Source organism: Symphalangus syndactylus, chromosome 4 (assembly GCF_028878055.3).
Source record: "Symphalangus syndactylus isolate Jambi chromosome 4, NHGRI_mSymSyn1-v2.1_pri, whole genome shotgun sequence".
NCBI lineage: Eukaryota > Metazoa > Chordata > Mammalia > Primates > Hylobatidae > Symphalangus > Symphalangus syndactylus.
In genome coordinates, this window is record NC_072426.2 from 83,015,215 (window position 1) to 83,038,387 (window position 23,173).

General features: G+C 39.3%; 1 protein-coding gene across 10 annotated transcripts in view; it reads right to left on the reverse strand.

Annotated features, from left to right (window-relative positions):
* Window positions 1-23,173, reverse strand: part of MARCHF8 (membrane associated ring-CH-type finger 8) — a 157,138-nt gene that overhangs the window by 63,636 nt on the left and 70,329 nt on the right. For 7 of the 10 annotated variants that reach the window (XM_055275294.1, XM_055275300.2, XM_055275296.1 and 4 more), the window contains one exon: window positions 20,847-21,026. In XM_055275294.1, coding sequence (XP_055131269.1) covers window positions 20,847-20,948 — 102 coding nt within the window. In that variant the 5' untranslated portion in view covers window positions 20,949-21,026. Of the gene's footprint in view, window positions 1-20,846; window positions 21,027-22,930; window positions 23,094-23,173 lie in introns of those variants that run through there. The other 3 variants (XM_063637436.1, XM_055275291.2, XM_063637437.1) reach the window with 2 other exon arrangements.

Consider the following 23,173-nt stretch of genomic DNA (forward strand, 5'->3'; position numbering starts at 1 on the left):
CCTTTCTAGAAAGACAGTTAACGGTCTTTAGTGCAGAATGTACTCATTCAGAAACACATTTATTAACCACCTACTATGAGCCAGGTACAGGTCCAGCCCCTGGGAATGATGAGTGAACAAAACAAAGATCCCTGCTGTTGTAGAGCTTATGAAAACAGTGTAGAAACAGATTGTCCATTTCCTCTGGTTGTCTCAGAGCTCAGGGCTTATGTGTTCAGGGGTTGTTTGTTAGAGTTTTAAAACTATAAATGATATATTTACTGATGAAATAGTATATTCAATTTGGCCTGGATTCCTTAATACTCTGGATCTTTTCATCTTTGCTATTTGCATGTCCCCACAGCTCAAGAACATCTCATAGCCTCGGCAAAGTTAACAGAGACGGCATCCACACAAAATCAGACAGAGGGAGCGAGTGGCAACACTGGAACAGCCCTGCCAAATGAAATTACATGTCTGGCTTACACACACACGCGCGGGAAATAATACCACCAAACAGAACAAAGACACTTTGTTCTGTCTTCTATGCATTTTTCCATCCTATGAGAAGCTAAAAGATCTCCCCAGAATGAATGCTCCAGCAGAAAGAATTGGAGTGGCTTCTGAAAACAACACTTCCTCTAGAAAATAGCAATAGAGCCTGAAGGTGTGTTCATTCAAATTATGAACTCAGTTGTCTTTCTCAGGGTTTTTCAAAGCCATAACTCCATAATTTAAGTGGGCAATATTACATCAATAAAAAAGATTTTTTTACATCAAGAATAAGATACATTTAAAAATGCTATAATTTATATATTTAAATGCTTACTGGCTTAAGAATACTTTTCGCATTTCAAGAAACAGTTTTGTCAGAAACAAAGTACATCTTTGAAAATGAAATTAAAATTAAACTGCTAAGTTTTTCTGGCTGGGAACCTCAAGAGTGAGGCATCCTTGAGCAACTCCGGGTTCTACACATCTGTTCCATAAAGCCTAATGTCATCCCTGAATCAGTGAGAAACCAGGCACAGCTGACAGGGCACGTCTCCTACCTGAAGCTTCATTTTCCAACAAGAATACATTGGTGTGTGCTCAGTGCAGCGCTTCCCTGCAACATGGTCCCTGTGCTTGACGCCAGGGGACGGGCGCTGCCTGCACAGCAGCTGCCACCCTACAGCTGCCAGCAGCGGCACATGGCTGGCTGTCGCAGCTGGACTTGTGACGGCTTGCTGAAGCCCTCAGCATACCACTCCTGCCATCAAACTGGACGACTTCCTCCAGCTGATTTTCAAGGAAGGAGGCAGTGAATGAATAATTCATGACAAGTCCATTCCAGCAACCAATTTCACCTCTGCCTATAGTCTCCGCACAGCAATTTGCAATGCAACGATTCTAAGACTTACTTGGTGCCATACAAGGAATGAAAGCTCAGTTTCCCGTCAATGACAATAAATGTTACAGGATCTGTTTGCTCTTCCTGTGTGCCAACCTGTCACCCAGACTTACTTGAAAAATTTTTTTAATGTAGAAAAGGTAAATGATTAACCACAGATGTCTGACAGAACGAAACAAAATTTTTTTCTCCATAAGACCCACCCTACATAATGAGTTCTGGATGCAGAAAAAGCAGCAAAATGCTTGCCCTGTGATCAGCAGGTCAGTATTTACATTTAGTAAAAGATCAGTTCCTGCAGACCATCATCACAGGGTGGGGGAGGGGAGCTCTGAGTATCAATGCCAGGAAACAAACTGCTTCAAGGGGGAATTTTCCTGGTCTCAGGCTATAAATAAATCGTTCATCTCATTGGTATTCTAGGAAGTACATGAATATTCATTTTCACCAATTTGTCCATGCTTACATATTTCCAAATGAGTCATATCTAAAGAAGTCAATTTTCTGCAACTTAAAATCATCATTCCAAGACAAACTTGAACCACAGAAGGGAAGGCCCGTAATGGTATCATCTCAGCTGCACCTGTAGGCAGTCCAGTCACCTGTAATGTTCTCCACCTGTTTCCCATAGCCATCCTTTTTTCTCACTGCTGCAATATTTCTCTTCTGAACTCACTGCAAACATCTCAAGCTTTTGCTGCCACTAAGGTAATTTTTCAGCCATGAGTATTCTGTTCCTTGCTGCTTCTAATTTATTTGTTGTTCGGCAACAAACAAGTTCCCTAAGTGTTTTTTGGCCTTGTATTTTCCCTTTTCACCTCCTTCTGTTATTTTATCACTTCTGAACTTATGTTTTATAAACTTCTAGTTCCTATTGTACTATTCCACAGTAGATAGGCATTCTTTTCCTTTTTTGCAGGGAAATCATGATTTCTTCCAGAACAGACTCTGCATCGTTCCACAAGCACTGAGCCTTTCACTGTCCTGACGTGTACAGAGGCCTCACCATGTCCCCTCATTGCCTTCCACTTCACAAGGACATTCGATCTGGCTTCTGTGTGTGTGATGCTGTGTTGTCTAGGGGAACCCTTCCTCTTCCAGCTATTGGGAGCTGATGCCGCATTCAAGCAGCCTTCTGCAGGTGTGCTGGGGAGAGGGCAGTTCATGGAGTGTGGTAAAAAGACAAACGAACCAGTCTCTATTGAAAGCCCTAACTCTGCTCTCTTCTCCCAGGGATATCCTTTTCTTCAACATTCTGTAATCCCCTCAATGTCTTACGAGATTTCACGTCCACCAGAAAGTGTCTAGCCCAAGTTGTTCTCTTCCCCTTTTGAAGTGACCTTCCTTTTTCTCCAAATCCTGACCACCCACTCCCCTACCCCATCCCATGAATGACAGGATAAGAGGGCCTATCACCTGAGGCTCACAATGTGTCCCTTCTTCCACTTCCTGTTCTCTAAAGAGACTTATTTCCTTGATGTTCTCTTTGCCCTGCATTCTGCTAACTCCCAATTTCCTGATGAAGATAATCAGCTCTAACGTTGATCCCTATTCTTCTTGTCTTCTCTACTTCCTTCCCAGCCTAGACACAAGAGATCACTAAAACAGTGATCTCCAGTATGTTTCACTTTGCTAATTATTTTTTGTAGAGACAGGGTCTTGCTATGTTGCCCAGGCTGGTCTCAAACTCCTGGCCTCAAGAGATCTTCCTGCCTCGGCTCCCAAAATGGTAGGATTATAGGTGTGAGCCACTGTGCCTGGCTCAAACTGATTATTAAGAATCAAGTGTGGGCCGGGTACGGGGCTCACACCTGTAATACCAGCACTTTGGGAGGCCAAGGCGGGTGGATCACCTGAGGTCAGGAGTTCGAGAATAGCCTGGACAACATAGTGAAACCCCATTTCTACTAAAAATACAAAAATAAGCTGGGCGTGGTGGCATGCGCCTGTAATCCCAGCTACTTAGGAAGCTGATGCAGGAGAATCACTTGAACCTGGGAGGCGGAGGTTGCAGTGAGCTGAGATTGCGCCACTGTGCTCCAGCCTGGGTAACAGAACGAGACTTTGTCTCAAAAAAAAAGAATAAAGTGTGGCCAAGAGTGCTCAAAAAAAATCCTCAGAATTAACAGTGACATAAAGATCATTTAGCCCAACCCAATCCAGAGCCTCAATCCTATGACAACCCCAGCTGTTTCTCTCAACACTCCCAGACAGCTCTCCAGTCACCTGCCAAGGCAGCTAAATCTATTCACTCTGCTAAAATATATATATGTATCTCCTTATTACAGCCAGGCTCACCCTTTGGCCTGCGGTACGTATGGAAACACTGGATTGTAAAAGCAAATTAAAAGGACAGACAGTTTGGCACAATGGTGGCAACAGTGGTGAGTAGTACAACATGAACAAGTCAAAACATGGACACCAAATGTCCCTGGAGTATCAGCTAGTTGACAGTAGAGTTGTGAATCCACTAGCACTTAACCAAGTTATTAAAAACTTTTCTTATGGACTATACACATGAACAATTCTACCGATGTTTTAGGGCCTCCTTCCATTCCCCATTCCAAGAACAGTAATATTAATATAATGCAAAAGGAAAACCTCTTCTTTAAGAAGGGCTCATAATACTTTGGATATTTGTCTCCACCAAATCTCATGTTGAAATCCAATTTCCAATGTTGGAGGTGTGGCCTGGGAGGAGGTGATTGGATCATGGGGGCTGATCCCTCAGGAATGGTTTTTCACCACCATCCCCTTGGTGCTGTCCTCATGATAGAGTGATTTCTCAGGAGATCTGGTCATTTAAGAATGTGTGGCACCTCCCCCGATCTCTTGCTCCTGCTCTCGCCATGTGAGACAACACTCTCCCTCTGCCTTCTGTAAGCAGCCCAAGGCCTCACCAGAAGCTGAACAGATGCCGGTGTCATGGTTCCTGTACAGCCTACAGAACCACGAGGCAATTAAACCTCTTCTTTATAAATTACTCAGTCTCAGGTATTTCTTTACAGCAACAAGACAGCCTAACATAAGGGCTTATAACTGCTGTAACTAAAACTTCACACAAAAAGACTCTGGAATACAGTGCCCTTCACATTTTCTTGTATACCTTCATGAAAGTCTATATTCTCCATGTCCTCCTTAGCAGACTGATGTCTGGGTGAACAAATCTTAAATATATAACACGGGCAAGGATTTGCAATGTTTTTTCATGACAAATGTCAAACAAGCATAAGGGACTGCTAGGCACTATTAAGTGATTAACCCTCCAATTTTAAGATGATCATGATCTTAGCAATCTATGTTTCTTGAATATTTTAAAACTTAATTTTTTTGCATTATCAGGTACTTCTCCCAGAGACTAGGCTTCCTGGCAGCTAATACAAGAGGTGATGAGTGCACATCATATCTCAGGTGTCTCATAAAGAATTCTGGTTGCTCTTGGTTGTCTGAGGTAAAAGACCTGATGACTATGGAGGGGCAGGCTTTCATAAGAGTCATCACTGAAAGCAACGTGATGGTCATCAGGCAAGTCCTTCCAACCTTCAGAAGAACTCCATTAAAGTTGGACTGCCCCCCGAGTATCTGTGATTCTATGATCACAGTGCCACATCAATACAGTAAAGAGAGCTCCGATGACACAGAACGCAGTTTGCAGCTTGATGATATGTGTATTCTCGCACTGCTGACATTACAACCAAGACCTCAGAACTCTTAAGACAACATCAATGGTATGTCCTTGAGGCAGTAGGAAAGTATCAACAACCTACCTGCCTGCAGTTCACCCATTCACGGATTCTCCCTGCCTAGACCACTGCTCTAAAGACTGACCTGAAGAACTTTTGCTTTCCATGATCTTCAAAACCTGCCTCCTCAAACATTGCCCAATACTCTAGATGAGACATCCAGTTTGCTCTGACCTTCACTGTACATCTGTTTGGTCCTTCCAGAATATTAGGAACTTCCTCAACTTCTAACAGATTGCCCAAGGGAGCATCCTGTGGAATGGAAATCCGTTTCCACATTATCTCTGTAATACCAATCCTGCTGATCTCAGTTCAGCAGCAAACTGTAACCCTTGGACACTGGTATGGTTCTAGAGCATTCCCAAAGCTACCAGTATCTTATCATTGCTCTTGGCCGGAATGGCTCTAATAAATCATGTGTCATACACTAATCAAAATGGCTTAGCTTTTAAACCACTGTACTTGTCAGAGGATCTAGTAACACCTTCGTAACATTTCTTTTGTCAGTGTTACAAAAGAAGTAACAAGGATCCCACCACCTTGTAAAAGCTCTAAAAGACATGCTAGAAGGGAGTCTGCACACACAAAAAAACTTCTGACAGATATTACCAACTGCTGTCTTTTTCAATTTGATCTTAAAATGAAAATATAAAATATGTGAGTAAAAATTTAAAGTGCCATTCGTAAAGGATTGAATATATCTTCATTCAAGCATGGGTATCATGTGGATACCATCCCTTTGTTCATGAGTAAGGTATCATCCGTACAATAAGGAGTTCCTACTCTATTACATGAGAGAAACAGGTAAGCAACTAACAGATATGACTATGTGGCAAAATTAAATAAACACCATATCAGAGATGCAGATGCTAGTTTCTCGTATCCTCCCACTACCACCCATTCATCCACAATGAGAACAGAAAGGAAGGAGACATAAGGGAAGGTTTGGGAAGTCAGTAAGTAGACTACTGCAATAATCTAGATCAAGGGTCAGCAAACTTTTTCTGTAAAGAGCCAGAGAGGAAATATTTTATGCTTTGCAAGTCATATTCTCTTTTTTTTTTTTTTTTTTTTTGAGATGGAGTCTTGCTCTTTCACCCAGGCTGGACTGCAGTGGCGATCTGGGCTCACTGCAAGCTCTCCGCCTCCCGGGTTCACGCCATTCTCCTGACTCAGCCTCTCCGAGTAGCTGGGACTACAAGCGCCCGCCACCACGCCCGGCTAATTTTTTGTATTTTTAGTAGAGACGGGGTTTCACCGTGGTCTCGATCTCCTGACCTCGTGATCCGCCCGCCTCGGCCTCCCAAAGTGCTGGGATTACAAGCGTGAGCCACCGCACCCGGCCTGCAAGTCATATTCTCTATTACACCTACTCAATTCTGCCATTGTCAGACAAAAGTAGTCACAAGGAAATGAGCATGGCTCTATTCCAATAAAACTGTATTTATGAAAACTGAAATTTTGATTTCATATCATTTTCATGTATCGTAAAATATTAATCTCTTGACTTTTTTCCAACCATTTAAAAATGTAAAAACCATTTTTAGCTGGCAAGTCATAAAAAACAGCAGTGGCTGGATGTGGACCATGGGCTATGATTTGCCAATATCTGACCTACACAGCTGCCTGAAATAGAGCAGTAGCACCAGGGCAGAGAGGAAGGACAGACAGAGAAAACATTTCAGAGATGGATTCAGTAAAACTTATTGATGAGTGGGGCGTTAAGAGCAAAGTCAGCAAAGGGAGCGCCCTAGTTTCTAGCCCAGGTGACTCAATAAATAAGAGCAGCAGCTCTCCTTCACCTGAGGAGGACAACAGCACCTGAGGAGGACAACAGCACTCACTGCCCAGGTGATGAGAACTACGCACACTCAGCAGCAGTGACCCAAGACTCAAATCCCACCTCCATCAGTTACCACATACCCAACCTTTTTGATTCTCAGCTTCCAAATCAATCCATAAAGTGATCATGACCATACCAGTAACGCCTACTTCAAAGGGTTGCTGTAAGGATTCAATTTAGTGAGTTAACATATGGAAAGTCCTTGGGGCAGTGCCTGGCTCACAGTAAATGATATGTAAGTGTTAGCCATTATTCGAAATAAAAAAATTTTAATCTATAAATATATTATAGAGGCAATTTATAAATACTGTATGTTGGCCTACTTAAATGCAGTAAAAAAACAGTATTCACAGTAATAAACATTCTTAAGCATTTAAACCATCTGTGAATACTTGACATAGTATACAGCATTATTTAAGCTAAATAATATCAAATTAAGTTCCTTTCATACTGGGGAAAAAAATGAATGCTGAAGTAGTGCTGGCCAGGATAAATTGTACAAAGGTATGTGTGTGGTTCAGTGCAAAGCAAAGTCAGTCTTGAGAGTTAGAATGGGACAAGGGTCTAAAATAGGTGACAAGTACAATTGTGGCCTGGGCTAGTCACCAGATTTCTGGGGGACTCCATCAGGTGCTTTTGTTATGTTCTAAGCACTTACCTAGTCTACAAATTCCATTCTACCACACGAGGGGGCGTGAAGCAAATACCAATGTGAGATTAAAACCTGCTGCAATTACTGTACTTCTAAAAACAAATCAGTCTGACAGCAAGAATGTAATTACATTTTTTATTAGGAGATAGAAAATACATAATATTTTATAAGGATTAAATATAATTGGAATATTTCATATGATTTGATAAAAAGCATTAACTACTTTGTTGAATGATACACATTTCAACTGAAAGAAATCACAAAATATTTTTAACTTTGTTCTTTATCTGTAATATCTTGAAAAGTTGCTGTTCAAAGGTATATTGCTTTCTAGTTAATTACCCATCATAGCAATTGATCCTGTGCACAGCTAAAAAAAAAAAAAAATCAACTTATCTTTAATTATGTTACATTTTTTAGAAAACTATTTTCATTACTTGAAACTCACTCTGCTTTGCTTTTAAGGGTCTTTTCCCCAAAAGTTCTTCATTGAAGAACAATTGATGGGGAATGAAGTCACTTTTATCAATCTACCTATGATACATCTGAATCCAGAATGTGCCCAAATACCTTCATTTTGAAGCCTCTTGAATAAGACAGGAAAAGATAAACTGCCTAGGCAGGTATACCATGATTTGATTAATCAGTAAAAAAGATTATCCAAAACCAGTAATTCCAAGTATTCCTTTGTTTGATGACCTGATTTTTATTCCCTAGAACAATGCAGCATAGCAAAATTAAGGGACATAGTAAATGTAGGGGCCTTTCCTTCTTCAGAGTCGAAAACTAGCTGCTCAGAAATGTGAGTGCGTGAACAGTTTTAGGCTCAAGTGTATGTGGAAGGTAAAGATCTGAAAATGGATTCGTTAAAACTGCCCATGCTTCTGCTCCTTTTGGAAAGTCTGCCTGTGCCTCCCAGACATGGTGCAAACCAATGTTTACATAAGATAACAAAAAAATTGGAATCAGGTTTAAAATTATATGAATATCTAGGACGTGTGAGATAACCTGCCCATTGGCCTTTAAATTATTTCATATAATTTACTGTTTATTATTGTCTACCATGACGCTTTCTTCAGCTCACTTTTGGCAAGCATATTCTTTTATTTCCCAAAACTTTTGATTTGAAAAACTTTAAATCTACAGAAAAGCTAAAAGAATAGTACAATGAATACCTGTCTGTCCTTCACCTAGATGCATCAACTGTTATAAAATTTGTCCATTTACTTTTTCTTTCTCTGATACACATATTCTGATGCATAAAATTAACCATAATTCTATCATTATCATCTAATATATAGAAAATACTCAGCTTTCCCAGTTGTCGAAAAAACACACCTTATAGTTATTTATGTTTTTAACAGGTTCCATCAAGGTACACATATTACACTGGTTGTCTTTTTAGTTTTTTATAATCTAAAACAGTCCTCCCACATTCTTCTGTTTTTAATGATAAACAACTTTTTAAAGTCAGGGGTTCAAGGTTAAATTTCCCCCAAAAAACTCTTCGTATTAATTTAACAAAATAATTTTTTCAGTTATTATCAAAGTTTTGTTGGTAAAAGATGCTAGCCTTGTGACTGTTAGATTTGGGGTGACAACTCTCAGTGGATTGGTGTGAGAGGGCCACTGAGGCCAGAAGGACACTATCTGGGAGTGGACACACTGTGGGAGTGACTATCTCCCACAAAGTAACCATTTCATCTCCACCACTTTCCAGAAAATAAGCAGTCTTCTCCAAGTTCAGTAAGAACCCAAGGTCACACTGCTAATTAGATGAAAAGACCTTTGCTCTCAGGGAACAGACATCTACACATCTTGGTTAACAATCCTGAGGTGTAATACAAATCAGTTGAGCACATCTTTCCCAATTTGGGTGTATGACTCTGCTTAGAAGTGCTAATTATGTACACAGCTAGTAATACATAAACACTATACCTTAATCAGCCTAAGCCTAACTCAAAACCAAAGCCCTGAGGCAAAAGATGCTATTAAGATGTCCTTGTAACTCTACCACTGTTCATGTATTACCTGGACAGTGTGAATCCAACAGCAGTCCCCTGCTCTGCTTTAAAAAAAAAACAGGCTTCTGAAATGTAAATTGAGTTCTTCAGAAACAAACATGAAAAACACACAAATTCTGCATTAGGATGACTGGATGAAAGGGATGACAGTTCATTCCCTATGCAAAAGTGGCATGGAAGATATAAAACATTCCAAGCCAGGTGTGATGGCTCAATGGCTCGTGTCTATAATCCCAACACGTGGCCCCCCAAGTGAGCTATAATTGCACCCCTGCACCTCAACGTGGGCAACAGAATGAGACCCCTGTCTCTAAAAACACAAAACTATTTGATGTACAAATGAATGAAAAAATGTGTGTGCAGTCTATATTCATATGCAAGCATTTTTTTTAGAGGAAACAAAACAATATGGAAAAAAATATACAAATGACCATGAATAAGGCATTTATCTTTGGAGCTGTTTTATTCATGTGTAAAATATGGAAGTCATCACAATAACATCACATATCAAAAGCCATTAACAACGATTACAGGATACTAGGACCGTAGTATTATTTACTGCAATCTCTGCATTAAAAAATAAATTAGGGGCCCAGTAGGGTGGCTCACACCTATAATCCCAACACTTTGGAAAGCCAAGGTGGGAGGATGGCTTGAGGCCAGGAGTTTGAGGCCAGCCTTGGCAACACAGCAAGATCTCATCTCTTCAAAATAAAAAACTTAGCCAGGCGTGATGGTGTATGCCTATAGTCCTAGCTATTCAGCAGGCTGGGATGGGAGGATCACTTGAGCCCAGCAGTTCAAGGCTGCAGTGAGCTATCATCATGCCACTGCACTCCAGCCTGTGAGAGTGAGACCCAATCTCTAAACTAAATAAATAAAAACAAAGAGTGAAAAATAAATATATTTGAGTGGTTTTCTTATTTTCAAGTTACTGACAGAAAATCTGAAAAATTATCTGTCACCTAGTTGTCCAGTTCACACAGGACAGCTACAAGACAGTAATGACAACCAAGAAATCATAATCATCAAGTCCTACAGTGATACCTAGACAAACGTATTCATACACCACCTTGACTCAACTTACATGCAACACACTGAAACCAACCGCAAATGCTTCACTTACCATATAACCAGACAAGGCTCTTGGTTTTACCTAGATTATGTGAACTCTTAACTAGCAAACTCTCACTAGACCAATATCCACAGGGGTCAGCTACAGTTATTCTGTGCATTCCTTCCATCTCTAAACTCTAAACAAACAGCAAACCATTACCAGTTCTCAAGTTTTACGTGAGAATTGGCTGATATAGGTAAGCTGCTAATATATAAAATAGCTGGAATCGATATTGTTGGTTTTTTACTAAGAATATTTAAAATTGCAGGACCTCAAAGCTGCACATAATTTCATCTGCATTTAAGCTTCAAAAATCTATATATGCAAAAGAAAATGTAGACGTAGCTGTTCAAACGGATCAACCTGAATTTAATGTTTTATAACAGCATACTCTTTTTTTAATCTCTAGAAAAACATCAAAACTTCTCTTTATTCTCAAAGAAAACAAGCCTACAAAGCAGAAAATGACCATTTAGTAAAGAAGTCAGTCATCTTTGGTTCTTAAATGTTAAGCGTGCTACAACTTTCTATACATGTTTGAGCCAACTAGGAGATACTTTCAAGGGGTTTCAGAGATCGCTGTGATTACCAAACATGAAAAACATGCTTGGAAGCAGAAGTGAAAGACTCCAGGTACCAAGCACAGGTAAACAGGTGACAAAGAAATTCTGGTTTACAAGTATGAGAATATTAATCTCTTGCGGCCCTTGCAGGTAAGGTAGATGCATGATTCAAGAAGCCACGCAAATGATCTCACAGATGGTGATGCCTAACCAGACAGTAATCTGCAACAGGTTTATTTTAAAGATGCATATTCATCTCTTCATGTAAACATACTTCTATAAAAAAGCTAGAAATGGTCTAAAAGACAGTAACTAGAATGCTGAGAGACTCAACTAATAATACATGATTATAAGGGATTTTTATCCTGCAGTATAAGACTGGCAGTTCCTGGAAGCAAAAAGTAAAAGTGTCAGTAAGAGAAAGCTACAGACAGTTTGTTCTTATACTGGATCTCAAATCTCTGGTACCCGTCCCCCAAAAAAAAAACACAAAACAACTGCTTTTGGAAGTAGTGGGTTAGCATCAGGGCTGATGCCCTAATGGTGCCCTAAAAACAAACTGGCCATGATAATACAGAGTAGGTTCAAGCATTAAACTGGGAGTTTGCCCACATGGCTCTGGAGATACTGCAATGTTAAAATTCAAGAGGTTTTCTCCAGGTTCCTTATATTAGGTTTTTATCATTTAAAAGGGAAGAATTTATCTAATAGAGAAAAGAGAATAATTTTTAAGTAGTAAAAGTGTGGTGATTCTGTCTAAAAATATTGTTATCACTTGAACATTGTGAGGTCATTTTTTCAAAAGATGTTAGGTACAAATGAATACAGTATGATCTGTCAACACTCATGTATTTTTAGAGCAAATACGAAATTGTGTTTACGTGACCATCATCCTGATGCTGCATGGTAAAATCCTCCTTTTGACCTCAGTAGCAGGACAACAGGGCCAAAACTAGGACTGTTTATAAATACATAAAATACCACTTTTATTTTTTACGTAGCTTACTTTAAGTTGATCATTGAATTACCTTCTTACTTATCACCTTTCAGGAATCCTGGGATACAGATCATTTCTTTCAGGATCTCTTTATCAAGGAGTACAGGGCAGAAAATTGAAAAATGTATTTTTTGGACAATCTTGCCACTTGGGTTCCAGACATGTAGAAGAATTCCAGATAATTCATGTAGAGACTCCACCTTCAAGAAGGGGGAGCACAACTCCCCACTCTTTAAAGTGGACTATGCATAGTGACTTCCTTCCAAAGAATAAAGTACAAAAGGGGAGAAAAAGAGTAACTTTATACTGGAGAGACCTGACAGTCACTATATCAGCCAGGTGGTCAAGAAAATCAGTCATAAATTATGTTGATAGTATACTCGATTTGTTGTGATGAACTATGGTACATTGTATCTGTGGACTTCCATCCCAAAACCTATAACCCTAGTCTAGTCATGAGAAAAATATAAGACAATTCCCATAGAAGGACATTCCACAAAATACCTGATCAGTATTCTTCAAAACTGTCAAGGTAATCTAAAACAAGGGAAGTCTGAGAAATGTCACAGCCAAGAGGAGCCTAAGGAGATACAACAACAAAATGTAATATGGTACATCCTAGAGATGAGATCCTGGAACACAAAAAGGACACTAGTTAAAAAGAAGGGAAATCTGAATAAAGCATGGACTTTAAAACTATAATGTATTCATATTAGTTCACTAACTGTGTTGAATGCAGCACATTATTTTAAGATGTTAATAATATGAGAAACTGGAAGCTTGGTTCAAGATGGCTAACTAGATGCAGCTAGTACATGCCTCTTCCATGGAAAGCTCCAAAACGGCGAGTAGATATTCACCCTTCAAATAGGTCATCTAAAACAGAACACTGGAATTCAACTGAAAAGCAACAGGAATCACTGATCACAAAGGAGAAGGAAGCAAGGCACGTGCTCAGCCAGGATTGCTGAGAGATGGAAGAAGCTTCTAGATGCTGGGAAAGGGTAGATGAGAGACTCCCAGGGCTCCACATTCCCACCATGGACTTTTGCAACACTAGCTGTGGGAGACCCCCTTGACCCTCGCAGGTCTCCAGCCTAATAGAGTGAGCTGCCTGGAGACTGACAGAGGCATTGCTCAAACTCACATGGGAGTACACAGGCTTCCGAGCCCTGAGCAGCTGCTGCTACCAGCCAACAAGCCAGGCTGAAGAGAGGAGGCCAGGCACTTTTATACAACCACTGTGCTTCTTGTACAGTCTGCAGAATGGTGAGCCAAATAAAATCTCTTATTTATAAATTACCCAGCCTTGGGCATTCCTTTATAGCACAATAGGGGACTTCAACACCCCACTGACAGCACTAGACAGATCACTGAGATAGAAAAAAAAAAAAAAAACCCACTGGATTTAATTTAAATTGGACTGCAGAACAAATAGACCTAACAGATGTTTATACAACAAGCTACCCAACAATCACAGAATATACATTCTTCTTATTAGCATGTGGAACATTTTCCAAGACAGACCTTATCTTAAGGAATGAAGCAAGTCTCAATAAATTTTTAAAAAACTGAAATCATTTCAAGTGTCTTCTCAGGCTACAGCGGAAAAAAACTAAAGTCAATTCCAAGAAGGACTCTCAAATCTATACAAATACATGGAAATTAACCTGCTCTTGGATGATTTTTGGGTCAGTGATGAAAATAAGATGGAAGTTTAAAAATTTTTTAAACAAATAAAAGTAGAGACACAACATATCAAAACCTCTGGAATACAGCAAAAGCTTATAGTGTTGACTGTAAATGGATTCAAGAAAGAAAAGTTTATAGTAAATGCCTAAATCGAAAAAAATAGAAAGACCACAAGTTAACCTGACATAGTACCTCAAGGAACTAGAAAAACAAGAACACACCAAACCCAAAGCTAGCAGAAGAAAAGAAATGATGAAGAGTAGAACTAAATGAAATTCAGATCATAAAAACCCAAAAGATAAAGAAACAAAAAGTTGCTTCACTGAAAAGATAAACACAATTGACAGACTACTAGCTACATTAACCAAGAAGAAAGAAAATTCAAATAAGCACAATCAGAAATGAAAGACATTACAAATGATACCACAGAAATACAAAAGATCATCAGAGTCTACTATGAACATCTCTACACTAACGAACTACTAGAAAACCTAGATGAAATAGGTAAATTCTTAAAGACACACAACCTCTCAAGAATGAACCAAGAAGAAAGAGAAAGCCTGAAGAGACCAATAACCAGTAAGAAGACTTAACCAGTAATAAAAATAAAATAAAATCTCCCAACAACAAAAAACCGCAGGAACGCGGTGGCTCACGCTTGTAATCCCAGCACTTTGGGAGGCCGAGGCAGGCGGACCATGAGGTCAGGAGATCAAGACCACGGTGAAACCGTGTCTCTACTAAAAATACAAAAAAAAAAAAATTTAGCCAGGCGTGGTGGCGGGCGCCTGTAGTCCCAGCTACTCGGGAGGCTGAGGCAGGAGAATGGCATGAACCCGGGAGGCGGAGCTTGCAGTGAGCCGAGATTGCGCCACTGCACTCCAGCCTGGGTGACAGAGCGAGACTCCGTCTCAAAAAAAAAAAAAAAAAAAACCCGCAGGAGCAGATGAATTCACAGCCAAATTCTACCAGATGTAGAAGAACAGGTACCAATCCTATTGACACTGTTCCCCCAAATTGAAGAAAATCCTCTCTAACTGAAGCCAGTATCACCCTAACACCAAATCCAAGCAAGGACACACAAAAACAGAAACAGAATCAATCAGTACCCCTAATGAACACAGATGCAAAAATGCTCAAGCAAACCAAATCCAAAAGCACATCAAAAAACATGGTACACCACAATCAAGTGGGTTATATATTCCAGGGATACGAGTATGGTTTAACATACCAAAATCAATAAATGTGATCTGCCACATAAACAAGATTAAAAACAAAAACCATATTGTTATCTCGATAGATACAGAAAAAGCATTTGATAAAATTCAGCATCCTTTCATGATAAAAACCACTCAACAACTTGGTGTAGTAGGAACATACCTCAAAATAATAAAACCTATATACAAGAATCCCACAGCCAACATCATACTGAATGGGGAAAGGTTGAAAGCATTCCCCTTAAGAAATGGAAGAAGACAAGGATCCTCACTCTTACAGCCATCCCATTACTGGGTATATACCCAAAGGACTATAAACCATGCTGCTATAAAGACACATGCACACGTATGTTTATTGCGGCACTATTCACAATAGCAAAGAGTTGGAACCAACCCAAATGTCCAATAATGATAGACTGGATTAAGAAAATGTGGCACATATACACCATGGAATACTATGCAGCCATAAAAAATGATGAGTTCATGTCCTTTGTAGGGACATGGATGAAACTGGAAAACATCATTCTCAGTAAACTATCGCAAGGACAAAAAACCAAACACCGCATGTTCTCACTCATAGGTGGGAATTGAACAATGAGAACTCATGGACACAGGAAGGGGAACATCACGCTCCGGGGACTGTTGTGGGGTTGGGGGAGGGGGGAGGGACAGCATTAGGAGATACACCTAATGCTAAATGACGAGTTAATGGGTGCAGGAAATCAACATGGCACATGGATACATATGTAACAAACCTGCACATTGTGCACATATACCCTAAAACCTAAAGTATAATAAAAAAAAAAAACTATGAGAAAAAAATAAAATAAATAATAAAACCTATATACAAGAATCCCGCAGCCAACATCATACTGAATGGGGAAAGGTTGAAAGCATTCCCCTTAAGAAATGGAAGAAGACAAGGATCCCCACTCTTACCACTCCTATTCAACACAGTGCTAAAAGTCCTATCGGGCCAGAGCAGTAAGGCAATAGAAAGAAAAGAAAAGGCATCTAAATTGTAAAAGAGGAAGTTAAGCTATCTCTGTTTGCTGATATCATTTTATACCTGGAAAACCTTAAGACTCCTCCAAAACACTCGTAAATTTGATAAATTAATTCAGTAGAGTTTCAGGATACAAAATCGACCTACAAAATCAGTAGTATTTCTTTTATTTAGTTGGGGTTTGTTTGTTTGTTTGTTTTTGAAACAGGGTCTCACTCTGTTACCCAGGCTGGAGTGCAGTGGTGTGGTCATAGCTCACCTCAGCCTCGACCTCCTGGGCTCAAGTGATCCTCCCACCTCAGCATCCCAAGTCGCTGGGACTTACAGGCACGTGCCACCACACCCAGCTAATTTTTGTATTTTTTGTTGTGAGGAGGAATCAGTAGCATTTCTACACAACAATGATTTAATCAAGCTGAGAACCAAATCAAGAACCAAACCAAAAAGTCAATCTCATTTACAATAGCTACAAAAAAATAAAATACTCAGAAATACACTCAACCAAGGATGTGACAGATCTCTACAAGAAAAACTACAAAACGCTGATGAAAGAAATCACACATGACACAAACATGATCATGGGTTAGAAGAATCAGTATCATTAAAATGACCATACTACCCAAAGAAATCTGCAGATGCAATTCCTATAAAAATATTAACATCGTTTTTCACAGTATTAGAAAAAACAATCCTAAAATACACATGGAGCCAGAAAAGAGCCGGAATGGCCAAAGCAATGGTAAGCAAAAAGAACAATACTTGAGGCATCACATTACTTGACTTCAAATTGTACTATAATGCTATAATAACCACAACTATTATAAAAACAGACACATAGGTCAATGAAACAGATTACAGAACCCAAAATTAAAGACACATGCCTACAGACAAATGATCTTCTTCAAAGTCAACAAAAACATACACTAACGGAAGAACACCCTATTCAATATGTGATACTTGGGAGAATTGGGTAACCATACCACTAGAATGATACTGGACCCATATCTCTCACCATATACAAAAATCAACTTAAGATGGATTTAAGACCTGAAAGTATAAAGATCTGAAAGATCTGAAACTATTATAAAGATTCTAGAAGAAAACCTAGGAAAAACTATTCTGGACACTGGCCTAAGGCAAAGAATTCATGCCTAGGACCTCAAAAGGAAAGCTACAAAAATGAAAATAGACAAATGGGACTTAATTAAAATAAAAAGCTTCTACACGGCAAATAAATAATCAACAGAGAAAACAGACAATCTACAGAAAAGGAGAAAATATTTGCAACTATGCATCTTACAAAAGGCTAATTTGTAGACTCTACAAGGAACTCAACTCAACAAGAAAAAAATAACTTAAAAATGGGCAAAGGGCATGAACACATATTTTGCAAAAGATGACATACAAATGGGCAAGAAACATTTAAAAAGTTGGAAATGCAAATAAAAGCAATGAAACACCATTTCACACCAGTCAGAATGGCTATTACTCAGGTGTCAAAAAAATCAGTAACAAATGTTGGCAAGGATGCAAATAAAAGGGAATGCTCATAGACTGCTGTTGGGAGTGTAAACTAGTACAGCTTCTATGGAAAACAATATGGAGACTTCTCAAAGAACTAACAGAAATACCATTTAATCCAGTAATCCCACTACTGGGGATCTATCCAAAGGGAAAGAAATCATTATATCAAAAAGATACCTGCACTCAAATATTGATTGCAAGACTACTCACAATAGCAAAGATATAAAATCAATCTAAGTGCCTATCAACGGATGATTGGATAAAGTAATCCACACCATGGAATACTACTACTCAGCTATAAAAAAAGAATGAATTCATGTTTTTTTGTAGCAACATGGACACAACTGGAGGTAACTATCTTATGTGAAATAACTCAGAAAGAGTAAGTCAAATATCACATTCTCACTTACAGGTGGGAGCTGAAAAATGTGTACACAGGGGCATAGAGAGTGGAATAATAACACTGGAGACTCAGAAAGGTGGGAGGATGGGAGTGGGTGAGGGATGAGAAATTACCTCATGGGTGCTTATGTCCACTATTCAGGTGGTGTAACACTGCACTTGTACTAAATCTATAAATAACAATATGAGAAACTGGGTATCAGGTATATGAAAATACTTCATCCTAGCTTAACAATTTTTCTGTAAATCTAAAGCTAGTCTGAAATAAACTTTTACTTAAAAATGAAACTGGGTCAGGTGCAGTGGCTCACACTTGCAATCCCAGCAATTTGGGAGGCCAAGATGGGAGGATTGCTTAAGCCCAGGAGTTTGAGACCAGCCTGGGCAATAGCAAGACCCCAACTCTACAAAATGAAAGAAAAACTTATCCAGGCATGGTCTATAGTGCCAGCTACTTGGGAGGTTGAGGCAGGAGGATCATTTGAGCCCAAGAGTTTGTGGCTGCAGTATGCTGTGATCATGCCACTGTATGCTAGCCTTGGCAACAGAGCAAGATCTGTACTCAAAAATAAGTAAAAAATAATAACAAAAATGAAAATAAAACTGAAGATATCAAGTGAGGCAGAAAAGCAAACTCACAATAGTCACACATGCCAGCAATGACAGAAAAGAGCACTAAAACTGTCATTATAGCTGTTATTTCATACACTAAAAAAGTTGAATAGAGACATGGAAAATATAAAAAAGTACCAAACCAAATGTCTAGTGATAAAACATGTCTGAGATGAAAAATACACTAGATGGAATTACTGGCAGATTAGATATTGAAAAAGAAAATATTAATGAAATTATAAACAAAGTAATTGGAATATCCAAAATAAAATGCAGAAAGAAAAAATCACCTTAAAAAATTAAAAGTGCAGCAGTGGACAACTTTAAGCCAGTCAATGTGTATAATGGAGTCCCCAGAAAAAGAATGGGTGGACAGAAAAAGTATCTGAAGAATAGCCAAAAAGCTCCAAATCCTATGAAAATTGTAAACCCACTGATCCACAAGCACAACTTCAGAATACAAGAAACAAATAAAAAATATTTTTAAATAAAGCTGAAAGAAGTCATTGTCAGCCAACTCACATCATAAGAAATGCTAAAGTCCTTTAGACAAAAGAAAAATGATAGATGGAAATACACCAGAAATGGTAATTACCTGAGTACACAGATCTTTATTATTATTTAAAAGTATTTAAAAATAAAGTATTTTTTAAATATATTCTAGGGTTTAAAATGTATTAAAAGACAACAATGAAAAGGCCAGAAGGAAAGAAATGAAAGTATACTATTGTAAGGTTCTCATACTGTATTTGAAATAAAAGATCATCTCCACAGTGACATGACCCATATCACTGAAACTGAATTCATATTCATTCATTCATTCATTCATTCATTCATCAACTGTATTGACTACTGTATAAAAGTCATTAACCCTCTGTAGAAGATTACAGTTATGGGCTTCAGCGAGGGTGTGTTAACAGATTAGACTACGCAAACAGGTGGATTATTTGAGTCTAGGTAAAATGCAAGGGTTCGCTCTTCTTATGGGACTCAGAAGGAATAAATAATATCTCCCAAGCACAGGACGATCAGAAATCAAAGCAAAAGATTTTGAGTTGAATCTGTGCCAGGAAAAACTGCATAAATAAAAATGGGCTCCACTGGACAAAAATTTACCTTTCAAATCAAACTTAATATCACAATTGAGACCCTAGAAACACAACTACTATTTTCATCCTGTGCCATTGCTGCTGAAGCTCTCATGGGGCCCTGCAAGTTCCTGGTTCAACTGCTCTTCCACTACTGCCACCTCATCTGGGCTCCACGACACCCTGAACTGTCAGGCTGCCACTGGGTGTTCCAACTATCCCCACACTAATGTGAGACAGAATAGTTTCTCTTTCTTCCCAATACCAATCAAAATCCCCATTCTACAAATAATTTTAATGCTATTTATTTAGACCTTAAAAATCCCATCAAATAGATAAATTCAATAAGGCTTTATTAAATAACCACGTACAGTAAACCTGCAGTGAGGGTGTATATCAAAAAGAATCTCCCTGCCTGGCCTAACTGTTGGACATTTTCCTTTTTCTATTCCAAACAAGTTTGTATAGCTTCCTCATATACACACTATTATGGACTAAATGTTTATGTTTCCCACAAAACTTTTATGCCGGAACTCTAATCCGTAATGTAATGGTATTTGGAGGTGGGGCCTTGGGGAGACAATTAGGTCCTAGGGGTGGAACCCTCTCCATGGGATAAGTTCTCCTATATGAACAGCCACATGACAGCTTGCTTCCTTCCTCTCTCCATGCCATGTGAGGACACAGCAAGAAGGCAGCTGTTTATAAGTCAGGAAGTAAGACCTCACCAGAATCCAACCATGCTGGCACCCTGATCTCAGATTTCTAGCCCCCAGAACTGTGAGAAATAAATGCTTGTTATTTAAACCACCCAGGCTATGGCATTTTGTTACAGCAGCTAGGGCAGACTAAGACACATATTAAGAAATTCCAGCCATCTGCTGTCCAAATTTCACACTACAATGAATAGGGAACTAGCAGCATCATGTTCTGAGAATCCAAAAGACTTAGTCACAGTGATTAACCAAAAATAATCAGGTAGATTTAACAGTACCTGTTCTTCCCTCTCCTTTTCCTTGGTCTTACTTCTGTAGACTCTAGCAGAGGTGGCATCCTGGGATGGAATGGCAGAGATCTGATGCAGTGGCATGCTCATCCCAACCTCGTATCTGGTCGTCTTCTTCAAAGAAGAGAGTCTCCACTGGTAGAGTCATTTTGGGCCATGGATTTCAAGCTGAGAGAAAATGAAGAGAGAATAAACATAACTCAGCTAAAACACTTTAAATTTCCAAGAGTGAGCTTAACATTTTGTATTTATATTCATATGTATATTTAAATAAGTTACAGCAACATAAATGTTTGGTCTTCAAAAACAATAGAAGATGAATGTCAAAGGGGAAAATTCTAACACTTCTCATAATAAGATGGGAGCACTTGAAAGAGGCAGGTGGATCATGTACACGTATAATCAGAGATTAATCTTCCATTGGCTACTTAGGTTTAAAACAAAGCAGTGCCACCATTTATTTTAAGAATATTTTTGAAGTTAAACTTTTTTTTATCATGACCAAGCATTTGTCCTGAAATAAGCAGTGATCTTTCCTTAAAACCACTGCCTGTGAGTCCACATAATGGTGAGATCAGAGGTTAGGAAGTCCAAATTAAACTCAAGATATCTATGATCCATACTTAACCTTCCAAAAGTAGAAACTAACTGTTGGCAAACTTTTCTTACAAAGGGCAAGATACATATTTTAGGCACTGTGGTCCAAGTGTGTTCCAGCAAATTAACTCTGCCACTGTAGCATGAAAGCACCCATAGAGAGCGTGTAAATGGGCCAGATGCGGTGGCTCACGCCTGTAATCCCAGCACTTTGGGAGGCCAAGGCAGGCGAATCATGAGGTCAGGAGATTGAGACCATCCTGACTAACACGGTGAAACCCTGTCTCTACTAAAAATACAAAAAATTAGCCAGGCATGGTGGCGGGTGCCTGTAGTCCCAGCTACTCAGGAGGCTGAGGCAAGAGAATGGCACAAACCCAGGAGGCGGAGCTCTCAGTGAGCCGAGATCGCACCACTGCACTCCAGCCTGGGCAACAGAGCGAGACTCCATCCCCCCACCCCCCCTAAAAAAAAGAGTATGTAAATGAATGAGCATAGTTATGTTCCAATAAAACTTTGTTTACAAAAATAGGCAGCAGGCTAGATTTGGCCCACAAGACTATAGTTTGCCAAACACTGCTGTAAAGGGTTTTCTAGGGAATATGAAGGGTCACCATGGCATGCCTGAGAACCATGAGAAAGGCTGCCTTTAGGTAAAATAACAGTGTACGCATAAGCTGTCTTCAGTGATTCCAGGTACCCCTGCCCTTTTTCTGGTTTTCTCTTACGCATCCCCCAAAATGTCTAATAATTGAATTGTGTGTTGTTCTTTCTCCCCACTTACCCACTGAGATCTATCCAACTCTGTATACAAAACCAATTAAACGTATAATTATCCAGAAGGTTTAATGTAGTAAAATGTTTCATGTTGTTCAAATTTTAACAGAAAATGGAAGCCTTCAACCAAAAGAATGAATCTCAAATTTGGAGATTTTCATTTATTAACCATGTGCTGGGGTAGGAGGTGGGGACAGGTGAGGCAGTAGGAAAAGGTAGGGTAAACAACAGGGCCTGACAACCCCAAGGTCACATTTGATAAGCAGTCACTTATTCTACCTCTCCCAAAACTCAACTGTGGATCAAAGGCAGGTGTTTGTAAGGCTGGTGCCAACTCTTGGTAGTGTCCCTAAGCAAGCAGAGGAGCACCAGGACTCACAAAATGGCTTCCTTCACACAACTCTAGAATCAATGAACAACAAAAAGGAACAAAAACTGGGAGGGATCAACACATAGAAGAAAATTAGCTAAAAGAATAATCTGTTTATAAAGTCTAGTTTTACAGTAAGTGAGTGATCATTGATAATAACAACAAAAAAAGGAAAATAGAATAGGTGATGTTAGTGTCTAGGTATCACACACCACCTACTCTATTTCAAGACTTTGATGAGGCTGGCATAAGATGGAGCACTATTGTGCCCAAGAAACAGTCTGAATGTTTGTATTCAAGCACATCACACAAGACAAGAGGCACTTACTGCGGAGCTGCCTTATACTCCCTGGGAGATCACAATAGATAGTGGTAAGCAGTTTTTTCATCACCAATGCACTAAAGTCCTCTATTACAGATGACAAACTCCATGGGGCCTCTTGGAATACTTGGTCAAACTGACCATATCCACAGCCCTATACCTATCATGCCAATAGCTACCTGTGGTGCTTCTGATATAATCATCATTATTACATCACTGGTACATGCCCATGACAAGCCTGAGAAGGGC